The 16,089-nt window shown below is 37.1% G+C and overlaps 1 protein-coding gene across 1 annotated transcript in view; it reads left to right on the plus strand.

Moving 5' to 3' along the window:
• The first annotated feature begins 6,079 nt into the window (after positions 1–6,079).
• FRMD7 (FERM domain containing 7) overlaps positions 6,080–16,089 on the plus strand; it is an 84,462-nt gene continuing 74,452 nt past the window's right edge. The window contains exons 1-2 of the mRNA XM_066250016.1: positions 6,080–6,151; positions 14,613–14,707. Of these exons, the coding sequence (XP_066106113.1) occupies positions 6,080–6,151; positions 14,613–14,707 (167 nt within the window). The remainder of the gene's footprint in view (positions 6,152–14,612; positions 14,708–16,089) is intronic.

A 16,089-nucleotide genomic window follows, 5' to 3' on the forward strand; every position in this document is an offset into this window, starting at 1 on the left:
AGTCCACTTGGATTTGATGTTGACTAAATAAGAGATTGCCAAGATGCTATTGATCACCAGTACTTGCCAGCACAAATGCCCTTGGGTGTGCATCACTTCAAGCAAACAGAAGTGTGCCCTGATGAGGGTGGGGTGCCTGGGTAGGGGTGGACGGACTTGAGCGCACTGTATCCAGCTGAGAGTGAGATTCCTTGAGAAAGCCCCCTTCCTGTCACAACACCCTCAGCACTCTCAGCCTGCTTGCAGCCCAACAGCCTCTCCAAGAATGCTACAATTAAAAGTACAGTTTTTGGATGATTCCCAGAAGATTTTTGTGGTTGATGTAAGTGGAAATTACATTGTTATTATTTTTATTATTAATTCAGTAATGGTCATTTGTGGATAGTCCATTAGCCAGAAATGTGATGTCTTCTTTAGGACTGAATGACTGAGGACTATGATTTTTAGCTTTAGAAAAAGAAATACGTATTTAATATCAAAATATAGCTCATATTTTTCCAATTAACCTTTCTTCTAGACTGAGTTCTAGTTTCTTAAGGGACAACAAAAGCAATGTTTAAAGATATGCTAAGTATTTGTAAAAAGACAAAGCAGCAATAACTTAGTTGTCTCACCCAAAAAGGTATTATTGCTCATTGAAATAATTTGCCTGAATTTCACCTCATGAATATTTATCAGAAAATATTGTGGTTCTGAGAGAAAGGATAAGGGTAAAGCTACCCTCTTTTCTCAAGAAAATTAATGGGATTTGAGGTGGGGGTAGAATGATGCAGTTATAATGAGAACTTCAGGAAGTAATGATAAGTATGAAAGAAAACTAAGATAAGAGGCTAGTTTGATTTTGTACTTGTATTCAGGGTTGTTAATACATATTATTCCTAGCTACAAGATGATTGAATACAATTATAGCTCATCTATTCAAGAAAAAAATGTATTAAGCACATCATTAGGGACTCATCATCCAATATCATAAGATATGTACATTTTGATGTCAGGTTTTACACATACGCATTTTGAAATCTTCTTTGATTTTACTGGAACGAAAATGCAATTTGCTCTGGTATTTACATTAGCTGCTATCAAAAAACAAATAATTCATTTTCCTTTGAATGCTTGTAAAATGCTGGAGTTTTTCATACATAAACTAACTGCTGATGGCTGGTGTGGGTAACCTATTTTTCAAATGAGTGTTTCATTTTTATTTGAATCATGAGCTTTGTGGGTGATGACTTCATGGCTTCAGATGTTGTTTTGAGCTCTTCTCCTTTCACTTTTATTTGCAAAAGACATTTCTAGGTCCACAGACTTGAATGATTTGTTTTTGTAGCAAATAGCTTCCATTAGAGGTATGAGACATTTCTTATTATTTCTTGAAACTATATTTAAGGAGTGGAAAATGTCTTTTGAGTAGTTTATCCATTTGTAGGCTGGTGGTATACACTCACAGTGCTCCAGTACCTGAATTAGTGAGCTGGGTATTGAAAAGACACTGCTTTAGGCTAACTTTTAAATAGATATTTCAAGCAACTCAAAGAAAAATCTTTGACAAAAAGTGACAGGAGAGCTTTCTGAATGTGGAGTTCAAATTCAGATCCAATTAAATGAGGGGAGGTACAGTACCATAGTTCCACAAAATTTTCCTTCTGTGGAGGGGATTACAACAATTTGAAAGCAGCATGATTTGGCTTCAAGTCAGATTGTTTCTTTCCAGCTGCAACACATTGTATGCCTTGGAAAGATAATGGGAGAGATAGATACCCAGCAATTCAGGTGTCAGAGCACCTGATCGTTTTTTGCTCTGTGGAAAGCTACTCTGTAAGTAGCGATCATGGTGTTACAGAGCATGGCAACAGTCCCATAATCAGCTTTCTCCTGAGAGGAAAGGAACCTTAAATTAGCAGCCAGTTATTCAACAGTATCTTTTCTCTTTAACAATACTAAACTGATGATGATGATGGTGATGATAGCAGTAATAGAGTAAAAAATGAATAAACATTAATATTTAAAAAGCAATTCCAAATCAATTAGTTTATTTTATCCTTCATTCGATCCTGTGACTGAAGGTAGGTAGAAGATTTTCCTTTCCCATTTTGAAAATTAAGAGATAGAGGCTCAGGGGGCTTAAGAGGCTTATGCAAGATTACAAAGCAAATAAATGCAAATCTGGGGTTTCCAGTCCAGAAGTCTCTCCACTATTCAATGTAGAGTTGTATCTGGAAGACTCATCTGCTAATAGCCTTTTAAGCCCCGTAACATTGTTCATGCACATTATTTATTTTCTGTTGTTCTCAAAGGGCATAGAATTTGACATAAAGTGAGTCTTTGATGACTGGTCTGTCCTGGGGATCTACACGAGAAAGTGGTTCTTAGAGGTCAGGGAGAACGTAGGCTGAATCTTTTCACTGATTAAAAGCTTAATTGATAACCTAAGCATTTTCTCTTTTATTAGTATTAATGTCTTAAACAGGATAAAGAAATGCTTTGACTTGTAATTGAGAGAACCATTAGCAGCTAAGGAAAGCCACATGAAGGGGTTTTTAATACAAAAATTGACTGAAACCTCAAGAGCCATATGTCAGTCTCCAGGAAAATTGTTCTTCAAGATAAGATTTAAAATATAATTGGCTGCATGGGGAGAAATAATGGAATCTTGGCATCGGTGTTGATTTTACAGAAAGTACAGTAATGGAAATATGAAAAGGACACATGATCAGATAGAATAATGTCTCTTGGGTAAGTCTAATTAGCATCTAGCACCCTTTATTCTACTCACAGTAGCATTATCTTGGTGAACTTGCTGGTGCCCAAGATCTGGCTCAAGGTTACATACTCAGAAGCATGATTTGTTAGCACTCTACAAGACCTGAAGTCAAAAACTGATATTTAAAATCAAGATGGCAGTGTCACCATTTACTGTGGGATTAGAGACACTAAGGTCCTTCCCTTAGGTACATCAAATGCCAAATGTCAAAAAGTTAAATTTAAAGGAATTAGATATATGATTCTAATATTTGAAGGCCTGATAATATATCCACCTCCACAAAGGCTCTGTCACTGATACCTTTAGTCATTTATTCATTCTCTTATTCATTTAGTTATTTTGTTAACAAATTATTATTGAAATTATGTTCCAGGCCCTCCTGTTCTTGGCACATTAGACTGTACCAATGGGTATGTAAACTTCTTGAACAAGGGCACACTCTCATCTGAGCAGTGCTGGCTGTTAGCCTCTAACTATGGCTTCAGGGATTCCTTTTTGTCTCATTGCATGCTTAAAAAATTCCATTCGTGATTGACCTGCCTTTAACTTGCTAAAACTTTCAATTAGATTACTGAGAAGAATGGTTGGCTCCAGAAACATCCTGCTTTTTTTAAGTTTCTTTGAGTATCTGTGCTTTGAGGTATTGTGTGTTAATTTTACAGGTGAACTGTGAGAATATTTGTCAGCCTTTCCTTTTCTGAATTTCAAAAATATTTGGGGGATACAGAATAGATAAGGGACCTCAGAATTGCTGGAATGTGCCTATGAGGAGCCACTGAGCCACTTCACCCATAGGTGTTGTAAAGTACCCAAAGATACAGAATTAATATTAATATTTTGGGAGGCTTGAGAAACATTTTGTTGATTTGGGTTAAGGTGTGGAGAGAAATTGTGAGAATAGTCCCTGTACTGTGTGATTGTCATAGTCAGGATGGCCCTTGGCATTGTATTGTAAATGCAAAGGGGAGGGAAACATGGATCCCCAGACATTCCACCACGCCTGTGGGGAAAAAGGGTGAATGGCTAGCCAGGTACAGAGAGAGAAAAACCAAAATAAACCTTTTCTCATAGCAATGAGCCATTTGCAGGCATTTGTCCCCATGGAAACTACCTTTCCTATGTAAATGTGTGTGGTTAACACGTGTGACTCTGGACAGAGAGATAGCAGATGAACACTAGATAATATAGGAATGCCTTTTAATATGTAAAGAGACATCTTTCTACCATTGTGTTGGCTTGTAAACTTTGTTTTCCCCAAAAGGATGTATGGCTTGCAAATTGAACGTGGTCCTATCATGTTAAAGGACATATGACTATAACCAATAGTGGTAAGGGGCTCTTAATTGCAATTTTTGCTTCTGTACTTCCCACTTACAAAACTATAAAAACTAAGTAGAACAAAGGGCCGGCGCGTGCTTTTTCCTTCAGAATTCTGTCGGAGTAGCCGCCACTTGGCCAAGCTAGACAATAAAGCTTTGATGTGTAATCCACGGACCTTGTTCTTGTCTTCCATGTTTTGGGTCCCTCAGAATTATGTTTAACATCTACTAAAGTGGAATCCAATAAAGAAAATGTATTTAGTATAAACCTCATCTTACTTTTCAAAGTCTCATATTTATTTAATAAAATCATGGACTTAATATCTTTAGATAATCAAGGCAGATTTTCTAGAATAATGATGGGAATGGGTAGGCAGGGGATATGGAATAAGGTAATGATTTAAAAAATAATTGCAGATTTTAGCATAAATTCAGTTTTGTCTCTTCCACATGGGGACTGGAACTTTTCTTGATATAAAAAAAAGGATAAGACCAAATCTAAGCCTTTTTTGTTTTGTTTTGTTTTAACTCTTAAAAAGAGTGGAGAAGATAGTTTCCTGCTTGATTATGAAACCTCCCAATACCCACACAAACCAGTAGCAGTAATGAATGTCCTTGAAGGACAACATTTTTTAAAAAACCTGACTCTCTGCTTATCTAGGGTTTAGATGAAGAATTTTCAAATCAATAATCCCATCATTATATTTGACACAGTTCTGTCATCCTCCCTTCTGTGGCAATCCTGTTTCTATAGAAGTATAATGGATAGAAGGTACAGCTATTGTTTGTGAATTTTCTCAAAATCATAGTTCATTTTAATGGTTTCTGAAACCTAAAGTCAAAGTAAGAGGTTTAAAACGTCTCAATATATACATTTACCTGATTGCTAACTGACTGCATCAGGAAGTACAGTGGATACCTAGTGGCTTACAAGTAAAAGAAGATGGTGATCCAGCTTACCTCAGTCTTCTGAGAGCCCATCATAAAGGCCACGAGGCCACATTTTAAAAAGGAAGTAAAGGGGAGTCAGTACAAAGACTGAGCACTATTGAAGACAAGTAACAAGGCAAAGAACAGCCTAGTGATTTTTTTTCTTGGTAGGAGAAAAAAAATTACCTTTGGATGATTGTCCAGGAGCTGGTTTTCAATCTGTAACAATGATAGATCTTTTGCAGTTTGTCAGTAATGAAATAGACACCGCTCCCCTTCATAAGTAAAAGCTTTTCCAACTCCAACGACGAAATTGTTCTGGTATAGTAGAACGTACCTGGATTTGGGGCTACAGATACTGCACCATTTTAGGTCTGTAATATTGGGCCATTCACTTAACCCCTTAGCTCTCTGAGTTGTTAGGAGGTGTAATATAAATTATATAATGTACACTCAGCATCTGATAAAGTAGGATATATTTGTGCAATTTACAAATTGAGTAGCCTTGGGCAAGCCACTTAGCCTATCTGAGACTTAGTTATGTCAACTCTAAAATCTTGGACTTGAGGTGTCAGAAAAATCTTTCTAAAGAATAAATAATTTAAGTTCCTAAGTAGATGCTAAGGAGGTAAACAGTCGGAGCTAAGATGTAGGGGCATTTGTGGTGGTCTAGACAAAGAAAAAGTTGAAATCCAATATGCAAAAGAGAACATGACCTTTTCACCAAAAAAAAAAAAAGGTCAGTCTGAGTAAATAGTGCAGTATTGAAAGGAAGATGGAGAGTAGCTGGAAATCAAGATGAAGCAGAAGCAGCCAGAAGCCAGGTAATTCTGGCTATGTGGTCTATATATAAAGTTTTCACTTTATTTGAAAAGTGATAGACAATCACTAAAATTTAATAACCACAAAATGGGAATATTAGCTTTTGCTTATTCATTAATTTATGTATTCATTTACTCAACCAGTATTTAATGAAATGTGTTTTAATTGTTAGATATTCCAGGTATAATCTAAATAATAGTTTCAAGTTCCATGGCTCCAATTTTAGATAGTCAGCCTATCTCCTAACATGACCAAACACCAATATTTCAGCCTGAAAGTGAATGATGGATACAAGCAGGAAGGGTTTATACAGCAGATGGTAATGAGGTAGAATTTCTAGACACATCTAATACTGATCTAGATATAGAAGTTGAATGAGAAGGAATCTAATTCAGATTTCTGGTGCAGGTGACTGGATGGTGGCCCCCACTTTAGACAGAGAACAGAATAAAAGGAGCAAGTTTAAGATGGGCAACAATGATTTTTGTATTGGATATATAGATAATCATAAAAGAAATATATCTGGAGTTGAGCAGATTTGAATCCTAATCCCAGCCCAGAAGCGTGGAACCTCAATTGAGACACTCCACCTCTATTGAGCCAGTGCCCTTATCACTAAAATAAGGATAATCATAGCACATATCTCACAAAGTCATAATTCCATATAAATGGAATTCCAGAGGTGAAGTTTCTGACACAAAGTGGGTGCTCAAAGCATATTTATTTTTCCTTCCCTTGCTTACAGACCTCTTTATTTCTATATTTGACAAATCAACGTAAAATATCCTTTCACCCTCAACCTGCTGTTTCTTTTGCTAAGCTTGATTTTGCATCCCACTTCCAAGCAATAGAACTTTGTTTCTCCAGGTCGGCACTTCCTTTTGGGTTTTCCATGGTTAATTTATCCTGCCTTTCTGAGAAGTTTGCCTTTGCTTAGTTAGCAGTCCCAGGGGATTTGCTCTTCCCCCTGTAGTCATCAATCCTGGGAGGGTCCATAATAACTGTCTAGAGCAGGGGTCCGCAAACTTTTTACACAGGGGGCCAGTTCACTGTCCCTCAGACTGTTGGAGGGCCAGACTATAAAAAAACTATGAACAAATCCCTATACACACTGCACATATCTTATTTTAAAGTAAAAAAACAAAACGGGAACAAATACAATATTTAAAATAAAGAACAAGTAAATTTAAATCAACAAACTGACCAGTATTTCAATGGGAACTATGCTCCTCTCACTGACCACCAATAAAAGAGGTGCTCCTTCCGGAAGTGTGGTGGGGGCCAAATAAATGGCCTCAGGGGGCCGAATGTGGCCCGCGGGGTGTAGTTTGGGGACCCCTGGTCTAGAGTTACCTAAAATAATATTGAGCTTCCTTTAAGGAAGCTGATGGAAATAACCAAACCCTTTGTGATTTAACTACATTTTCAATTACTCTCTGGTTATTTTCTTAATTATTTTTACCTTTCTTTCACCCATTCTCCCTTCTGGGTTGTAAAGTACAGCATAGGGAATACAATAAATAATATTGTAATAATTAAGTATGATGTCAGATGAGCATTATTAAACTTATTGAGATGATTACTTATTAGGTATATAAATGTCCAATAATTATGTTGTATACCTGAAACTAATATAATATTGCATGCCAACTGTAATTATAAAATTAATTTTAAAAATAAAAAATAAAAACCTAAATATAATTGCTTTGTGGTAACTACTTATAGTAATGCTAACATAGTTCATAATAATGATAAGAACAATATCATTACCTAATAATCATAGTATTTACTGACATGTTATAGGTATGTTTTGCATACACTATCTCATGTAATATTCACAAAAGTCAAATGAGTCTTATTATTTAGGGTAATTATATAAACTCTCTCTGTTTTGGGATTTCTCATCTGTAAAATGGGGATGATATTAATATACACTCTGTAGAATTTTTATAAAAGTTAAATGAATTAATATATCTAAAACACTTAGAGAAGCATCAGTAAGTGCTAGAAAAGCATTTGTTACACTGATGCCCCATGGAATTTGATTCCAAATTTAGATGGTAAGTGTACATCTTAATACTCCTGTCTAAACAGCAATATATAAGTGGATGAGGCCAGGAATATTATTTGTATCTTTATTTTATAGGCATGTAAACTGAAGTTATCCAAGGGAACATTGCTATTTAGGTTAATAGATGAGCTGGGGGGGGGTGCTGTTCTACCCCCAGTTAAGTTTCAAAACCCTGGCTAGTTATTGGTTAGGTAGTAGACTTATGACTCAAGTGGAATTGCTATATGTATTGTAAAACTTCCTAGTTTTTCAGAACTTCCTGATGTTATCCTCTGGTCCCGCACAGCCAGTCCTACACTAGGTGCTTAATGTTTGATGACAGGCTGACCAACAGACTCACCTTAACAACTTTTCACCAGCCCCTGCCTGTAAAAAGAAATTCAATATATGAAGTTTCTAAACCATGTTAGAAAAATCATTATGGAATCATCATGTCCCACCCTAGCCCTATCCAATGTCTGCTTTTTTTTTTCCTTTTTGGCTAGGAATTTAGTTGTCATTGCAAGGGGCCACAGCTGCATGATGAATGCCTTTGTTTAAATTACTCAGTCTTGGCCCTGGCCGGTTGGCTCAGTGGTAGAGCGTCGGCCTGGCGTGCAGAGGTCCCGGGTTGGATTCCCAGCCGGGCACACAGGAGAAGCGCCCATTTGCTTCTCCACCCCTCCCCCTCTCCTTCCTCTCTGTCTCCCTCTTCCCCTCCCGCAGCTGAGGCTCCATTGGAGCAAAGATGGCCTGGGTGCTGGGGATGGCTCCTTGGCCTCTGCCCCAGGCGCTAGAGTGGCTCTGGTCACAGCAGAGCGACTCCCCGGAGGGGCAGAGCGTCGCCCCCTGGTGGGCGTGCCGGGTGGATCCCGGTAGGGCGCATGCGGGAGTCTGTCTGTCTCCCCCGGTTCCTAGCTTCAGAAAAATACAAAAAAAAAATTCTCAGTCTGCTTTGCCCTTCTGTAGCCTGAAGTTTGTTGATTCAGAGAATAAATTGAACAAAGAAAAAAGTGCTTGTGCTTTGTCTGGCCTGAGGCCAGGCTGAGCAATGACCAAGTGTGGTTTAAGTGCTGCCTCTCCCACCACACCAGGGGCTCCATATCTTCTCCTGTCACCTGGCTGTGAGGCTGCTGCCCTGATTTTAAAGCTCAAAGATAAGGACTGGACTCAAGCCTACTCACTTGCAACTCCCTTGCTCTTCCCATTCCCACAGCTTGAAAGGAGGAGGGAACGTGAACCCAAGAACATTTAACACACTGGAGTAGGAATAGGAGAGCTATCTTTGGAGCTGGATGGGTGGTGGCTGGGTGTTTGTTTTAGAATGCACTCATAGGAATCTCTATGAAGAGTTTCAGTTAGTTGGGGCCTCGACACCTTTCCTTTTTTCATCACAGTGCAGAGCTCCATCTGCTGCCTGGGAGCTGGGAAGGGCTAGCTGAGGCTAGAGCTCTCACCAGAACTTCTGAGTGAAACTTGCTGAAGGGCAACATTCTCCTGAATTCAATAGGGGTTTCTTTCTTTCTTTTAAATGTCATTTACTCTGTATTACTATATTACTTGACCTGTCGCAAATACAATAATATTACATAAATATGAGTGTGTCTTAACTGGTTCTTTAAGCTAATGAAGTTGTCAATTGCAACTGAGAGACTGAAAAATTCTTCAGACTGACTGAACTGAGTTCAAACTCATAGGTTCAGCATAGTATGGTCTGAGGGGTAGAACCACCTGGGAGGTGGCTGGACGGCTCCAGCAATTGGAGTGCCACTAAACAGTTTTGTGCTAGACTGTTAGAACTGAAAAACAAAAACAAAACAAAACTAAAACAGAAAAGGCCATTTCTATTCTGAGAGATCCACCATTAATAGGTCATTTGCACCACAGGAGTTAGTGGGAAATTGGCCAATTTGATGCCAGGGGAAGATCTGCTGAAGGCTGCAAAACTTAGGAAAAATGGAAGGTGACCGGGGTCACTTCTTTGGGGGTTATAGAACTCTCTAATACATAGCTGGTCTGTTCTAAACACAGTTGTTCAAAAGCTACAATTATTACCCATACAAAATCTTATTCTAGCTCTCTTTTCTTTATTGCCTCTCTTCTTCACCTACTTCCTCATTCTCTTCTGGGTCCAAAGCTTGAGGCCAGAGAGGGGTCATCTGTCTGGGTGAGTTGACCTCAGGCCTTGGAAGCACTTATGCATGGAGGCTCACCATTAATCAATGGTTTGAGCTGCCTTAAACAAAAGATCCTTTTTCCTCTCAGATTCCATTTATGATGATAGAATTCACCTTTCAATAGATTTAGACAAAAGTTCTCCAGAGTTTCACACTGAGAATATTTTAAGTTATTGTAAGAGCTATGTAACAAAGTTATTGTCATTTACCTTTTATGCTATGAAATATTTCCTGATCTAACTTTGTTCTAGGGATTCTTGCTTGCATTATTTTGTATAATCATTAGTTAATAGTTAATAAGTATATTAAATAAGAATAATTTTACCATTTTATTCATTCATCACTCATTTAACAAATACTTATGAGCCCTAACTGCTTCAAGAGGCAAAGAGAGAAAAATAAAAAAAAATAGTATAATATCTTAAAGATCTCATAGACTAATAGAAGAATTAGAAACTGAAACAGGTATATACACTATAGTGTGATAGATACAAATGACATTGGCAAGGACAGTTATGTAATAGCACAGGAGAGGAGGGGCACCTAACTTAGATTGAAGTGTATATGTTGAGGTTTTCTTGAGGAGGATAATGTCTAACCTGAGCCCTAATGACTAGTACTAATTATTAGGTATGCGTTGAAGATTTAGGAGAATAAGAAGGAACAGAGTTGAAAGTTTACCCAGACAAAAGTAGAAACATAAAGAAAGTCTTGTGGAGTAGCTAAATCTGAATTGAAGGGAGAAAATAATGTTATGAGAGTGGTGAGAGAATAAGAGATGAGCTAGGAGAGACAAGCATGTGTCAAGTCATAAAAAGAATTTTTCATGTGAAGAAATCAAGGTTCAGCAAGGTTATATATGAGCTCAATGTCATAAAGCTTCAAATAAATACTTGAGCCAGGAATTAAAAGTAGATGTGTTGAATCTAGAGCCCAAACTATTTCCCTACAGCCTGCTGCCTCCAAACTTTTGATACTCAGTCAAAAGTTTGGGTTCATAAAATAGTTTCATTGTTTTATCAAGCAAGGAAAATCACTGTCATGAATCTTCCCTAAAATTTGTATTTTTATTTCAGTATTTATTAATTTATTTATCTATTTATTTATTTATTGAGAGAGGCAGGGAGAGAGAAAGACAGGAACATATAGCTGTTCCTATATGTGCCTTAACCAGGGGATCGAACCGGCAACTTCTGTGCCTCAGGATGACACTGTAACCAAGATAGTATTTTAGTATTTAAATAATAATTTATACAAAAATATGTATATTAGTATCTATTCAAAAATCTCAAACAAAAATAAAACAAACAACCAACAATGCAGCCTAAATAAAATGGAGAATTTAATTTCTAGGAAAACATTATCCTAAGGAAATGATTAAAGTTGTTTATAAAGATGGATGTACATCTTTGTGTGCTATCTTAATGTTGTTTATAGTAGCTGAAAGGAGAAAATGACTTACACATATACCAAGGTAATCTTCTATACAATAACTAATGATATTAGTAATACAATACTAAGTTTTTTTAAAAAATCTGGTCACTAAAAAGTGTTGTATCACATGTTTTGAGAATTATCCAAACACTTTATCCTGAGGTTCTAACATTGTCTATCTCTTAATATGTGGTATTACAAGCACTTTATTTATTTCTGCTTGCTTTTCTGTTTCTTTTTTACCTTTCTGAATGAGAAAGAAAACCTCAGAAACAAAACAATTAATAAAACCTTCATTTAAAAAGTGGTTGCTATACAAATTCCATTTCCTATATAAGCAATTGTTGGTCAAATAAGTTTATAAATATGATATATATATATGATATATATATAAATATGATATATATATAAATATGATATATATATCATATATATATGATATATATATATATATCATATATATATATGTTTGTTCACTTATAGTTTGTATTGGGTGTGGGAGACAGGCTATAAGCCGGCAAAGTCATTATAGCCTAAGGCTTACTTTTAAGACTAAGCCTTTCTTGCCCTTTTCATACTAAGATCTTTTCAAAACTAAGATTTTCTCCTACCCTTGACTGTTGCATGATGTGGGGTGGTGCACTCTTATGAGGAATCCCATTTATGCTTCAGATAAGTGGCTTTGTATCAGAGACTTCCTTATTTGTATATTGACTTAAAAGTTTTGATTTCTACACTGTAAAATGGGCAGACTGGGGTCTTACTTTCTCTCGGTTACTGAAATTAGCATTGCAGAGGAGAAGCAGCCAAGATGGTGGAATGCTGAAGGAGAAACCAGTTTGTGCAGAAAGGAGATGGGGAACAAAGGTGAATAAGGCTGGTGAGATTGAAACCTTTGATTCTAGGAATACTCAGATGAATCAATTGCTTTGGGAACCCTGATTGGAAAGGGAACTGTTTTCCCACTGTGTGTATTTCTTGCCCACCAAGTGCAAGCTAGGATGAAAGGTAATGGCTCACCAGTTCTTGATTCCATTGTTTCATTATCGTCTGTCTGAATCAAATGCAAACCTGCATGGGCCAGGCAGCTGTAATGGTGGCCATGGCTACTGGCTTTACAGCAATAAAAATAGAGGACTCCTAACAAAATGACAGGGCCAGAGATCTCAATCTGCTCACATCCACATCATATAATATATGAAGGCTACAGGCACCTACTGTAAAATGTCAACCCTATTGCCCACTGGCCCACAATTACTGCTCAATTCCTTTCCAATATAAATAGTAATGATAATAGCTAATATATCAAAATTATAAAGTAGACACTAGTGTAAGTATTTTATATGATTTAGTTCATTGAAATATTCAGTGAAGTAGGTGCTACAAATATCCCCATTTCAGTGTGCAGCAAATTGGGCAGAGATGTGAAGCAACTTGCCCAAAGTCACAGACAGGTCAGTGGTAAGAAAAGAATTTAAATGAGGTACTCTGGGTTAAGAGCCCATGCACTTGACCACTATATTTGTTCTTTAAAGCTTGTTTTTCAAGAGATTCTGTGTTGGTCACCTTGGCTAGATGACTCGGTTGATTCGAGCATCGTCCCAATACACAAACTTTGTGGGTATGATCCCTGGTCAGGGTACGCATAGGGGCCAATTGATGTTTTTGTCCCCCTCTCTCTCTCTCTAAAATCAATGAATACATTTAAAAGAGAGAGAGATCTGTGTTAGAGTTACCTCGGAATTTCACATCTTAAGCAGTTAGCTCTTACATGTATTGGGAGTGGTGATATGGAAAACAAGGTCAGTAGTTTCAGAGAACTGACTTGGGGTAAGTAGGAACTACAAGAGCTGTTAGGAAGTGTTCATTGAAGAATTGAACAATGAAAAATGGTTTGGATAAATTAATAGGATTAAAAAGATAAGATATAGCATTTAGAATTGCATGAGGTTGAAAAGGATAAATTATTCTTTAGGGTTTAATGTTGGGAGTGGTTATGCATCCAAAAGAATAGAGTTGGTTCTTTTTTCTTTTCATTTTTTTTAGCAAGAGAGAGACAGAGACAGAGACAGGAAAAGAGAGATGAGAAGCAGCAACTTGTAGTTGTGTCACTTTAGTTGTTCATTGATTGCTTCTTATATATAACTTGACTGGTGGTCTCAAGCCAAGCCAGTAACCCCTTGCTCAAGCCAGTGACCTTGGGTTAAAGCCAGCAACCTTGCACTTCAAGTAAACAACCTTTGGCCTCAAGCCAGCAACCCTGGTGTCATGTCAATGATCCTGTGCTCATGCAGCTTCCCCATGCTCAAGCTCACAACCTCAATGTTTTGAACCTGGGAGCTCAGCATCCATGGTTGATGTTCTATCTCAGTGAATTCTCTTAATTCAGTAAAGTCATTGAATGTTTGTAGTATAGTCAGCACTGAACCTGAAACATAGGTACTCAATAACTATCTGCTGAAGCAATGAAAGAATGAATTTTCTTGTTCTCAGCTGCCAGGCAGCTAATATTTTCTCCAATGAGTTAGCTGATAAAATGCCAGTTAGCTAATAGAACATTCTAGGAAGTCAAGTTTTAAGCCCGGGGGGATGTGGTACAAAGATTGTATGTGTCACAGTAACAAATTTTCCCTGGACCAGCCCTGCATAGATGTAAGCCCTCAATCACTAGACAAGGGTTGTAAGTAAGAGATGAAAAAAGCTCTGATTCAGGTTTTCCCAAAATTCAACATAAGTGAATAAGGGCCGGGAAGTCAAGCAAATGTGTACGTAAGGAGAGAAGAGTGAAAGAACAGATCTTAAGAGACTTCCACAAATGTGGAGCTTGGCAAGAAGCCAAGTTAAGACTAAGGTAGGAGCCCTTTATAACATTCTTGCTGCAGGGCAGAGCTGGTCCCTTAGTGTAGTCCACAGGTGTCAACAAACAAACACACTTGGCTAATGTAGAGGTATTAAGAAGGTGGAGGATGGAGACCATTTGTGATAGAATAATTAACAAGATCTTTTATTTTATTAATCAGAATCTCTTTAAAGTTTCAATTTTTGAAATTTTCAAATCCAGCTCCAATATATGATAGAATATAAATTTATTATAGAAAGATTAGAACATTCTGGTAAAGAAGAAGAAGAAGAAGAAGAAGAAGAAGGAGGAGGAGGAGGAGGAGGAGGAGGAGGAGGAGGAGGAGGAGGAGGAAGATGAGGATAAAATTCAAATGTAATCCCATCATTCAGATTTTAAAATTTTGGTGTATATTTTATACATTAAAATACTACTTTGTTAGGGATCCCTAAACTCCACATGTGCCTTCTCATTCCATTCATTTTGGAATAGTTTCTTGAATATATTTTTAAAAAGATTTTCTATTTACTCAACACAGAGTCTCCACAGTAACCTAAATACATTGGGTTTCATGGACTCTTATTAAGTAGATGTTTTAAAAGTCATTATTCTTTAATGGCTTCTTTATAGAGTTTCTGTAAAATTCACAACTTGTCAGAACAGAGTGCCTTTCAACCTGCTCACACTTCTGCTGGGCATTACACTGAACATTCTTTATAAATAGAGTAAAACTAATTCTAGGAAGGAAGAGAAAGGAATAGACAACAAGCAAAGAAAAGGATGCTAAAGAAGAGACATTGAAGTAATAAGCAGAAGGGGAGAAAAATAAGTCAACAGTACAGTCAAAAGGTGAAAAAAAGATGTTAAAAAAATAATGAATACAAAAGGAAAGAGAGAACTAAAGGAACAAGTTTTAAGTGTTTTGTTTATCCCTTTCTTATCCCTCACTTAGTTATTAGTTTTCCCATTATATTTAAGGACCAACTGGTGTAATAAAATGAGCTCACTACTGGAGGCCAGGAGATTTTGGAAGACCTTGGGCATGTCTCTGTTCTGAATATAAATCTTGTACCATAAAATGAAGGACTTGGATTTTGTGACATCTAATGGTCTCTTTTGTGTCCTGAATGTCTTATATTGCTAAGTAGACAAAATATGTTTTATTGAAAGTAAGTTTAAAAAAAAATGCAACTACCATTTGGAGTCTGGTTGTACCTGATGTGAACCACATGGATTTAATGTTAAAGCATTACATGGAAATAAACAATTATAGGTTTCATTACCCGGAGAAGCCAGGAATTTCAACAAGACATGAGAGCACTGTTTTGGCAATGCTATTATTACACTGTCACTTTTCAACAGCTTTTACAATATAAGCATGGTAATTTCAATATCCCAGGAGTGGGGGCAAGATTGCTATTAAGGTGGTAATCCTGTTTTTTCTTTCTTTCTTTTTGTTCCCCCTTAGTATGAAGGGTAACTCTGAGCAATTAGAATTTGGTAGACACCATCCAACAAAGGGTATAAATCAGGCTTCTAGAAGGCTTGGGGCAATGAGAAATCCCTTTTTTATAGATTTAAAAAGATATCTTCTAGAAAGGATCATTTATCAGGAACTAGATTGCAAAGTTCTCTTCCAAACTTCAGGATCAACATGGCTAAAAATAAAGAGGGTGGTGGTCAGGCAGTTGCTCAGTTTCATTCTCGAGCACCCCCTTAGGGTGCTTTCTCAGCAGTTAATTCTGAAAACTCTAAGC

This window comes from Saccopteryx bilineata, chromosome X, assembly GCF_036850765.1.
Source record: "Saccopteryx bilineata isolate mSacBil1 chromosome X, mSacBil1_pri_phased_curated, whole genome shotgun sequence".
Classification (NCBI taxonomy): domain Eukaryota; kingdom Metazoa; phylum Chordata; class Mammalia; order Chiroptera; family Emballonuridae; genus Saccopteryx; species Saccopteryx bilineata.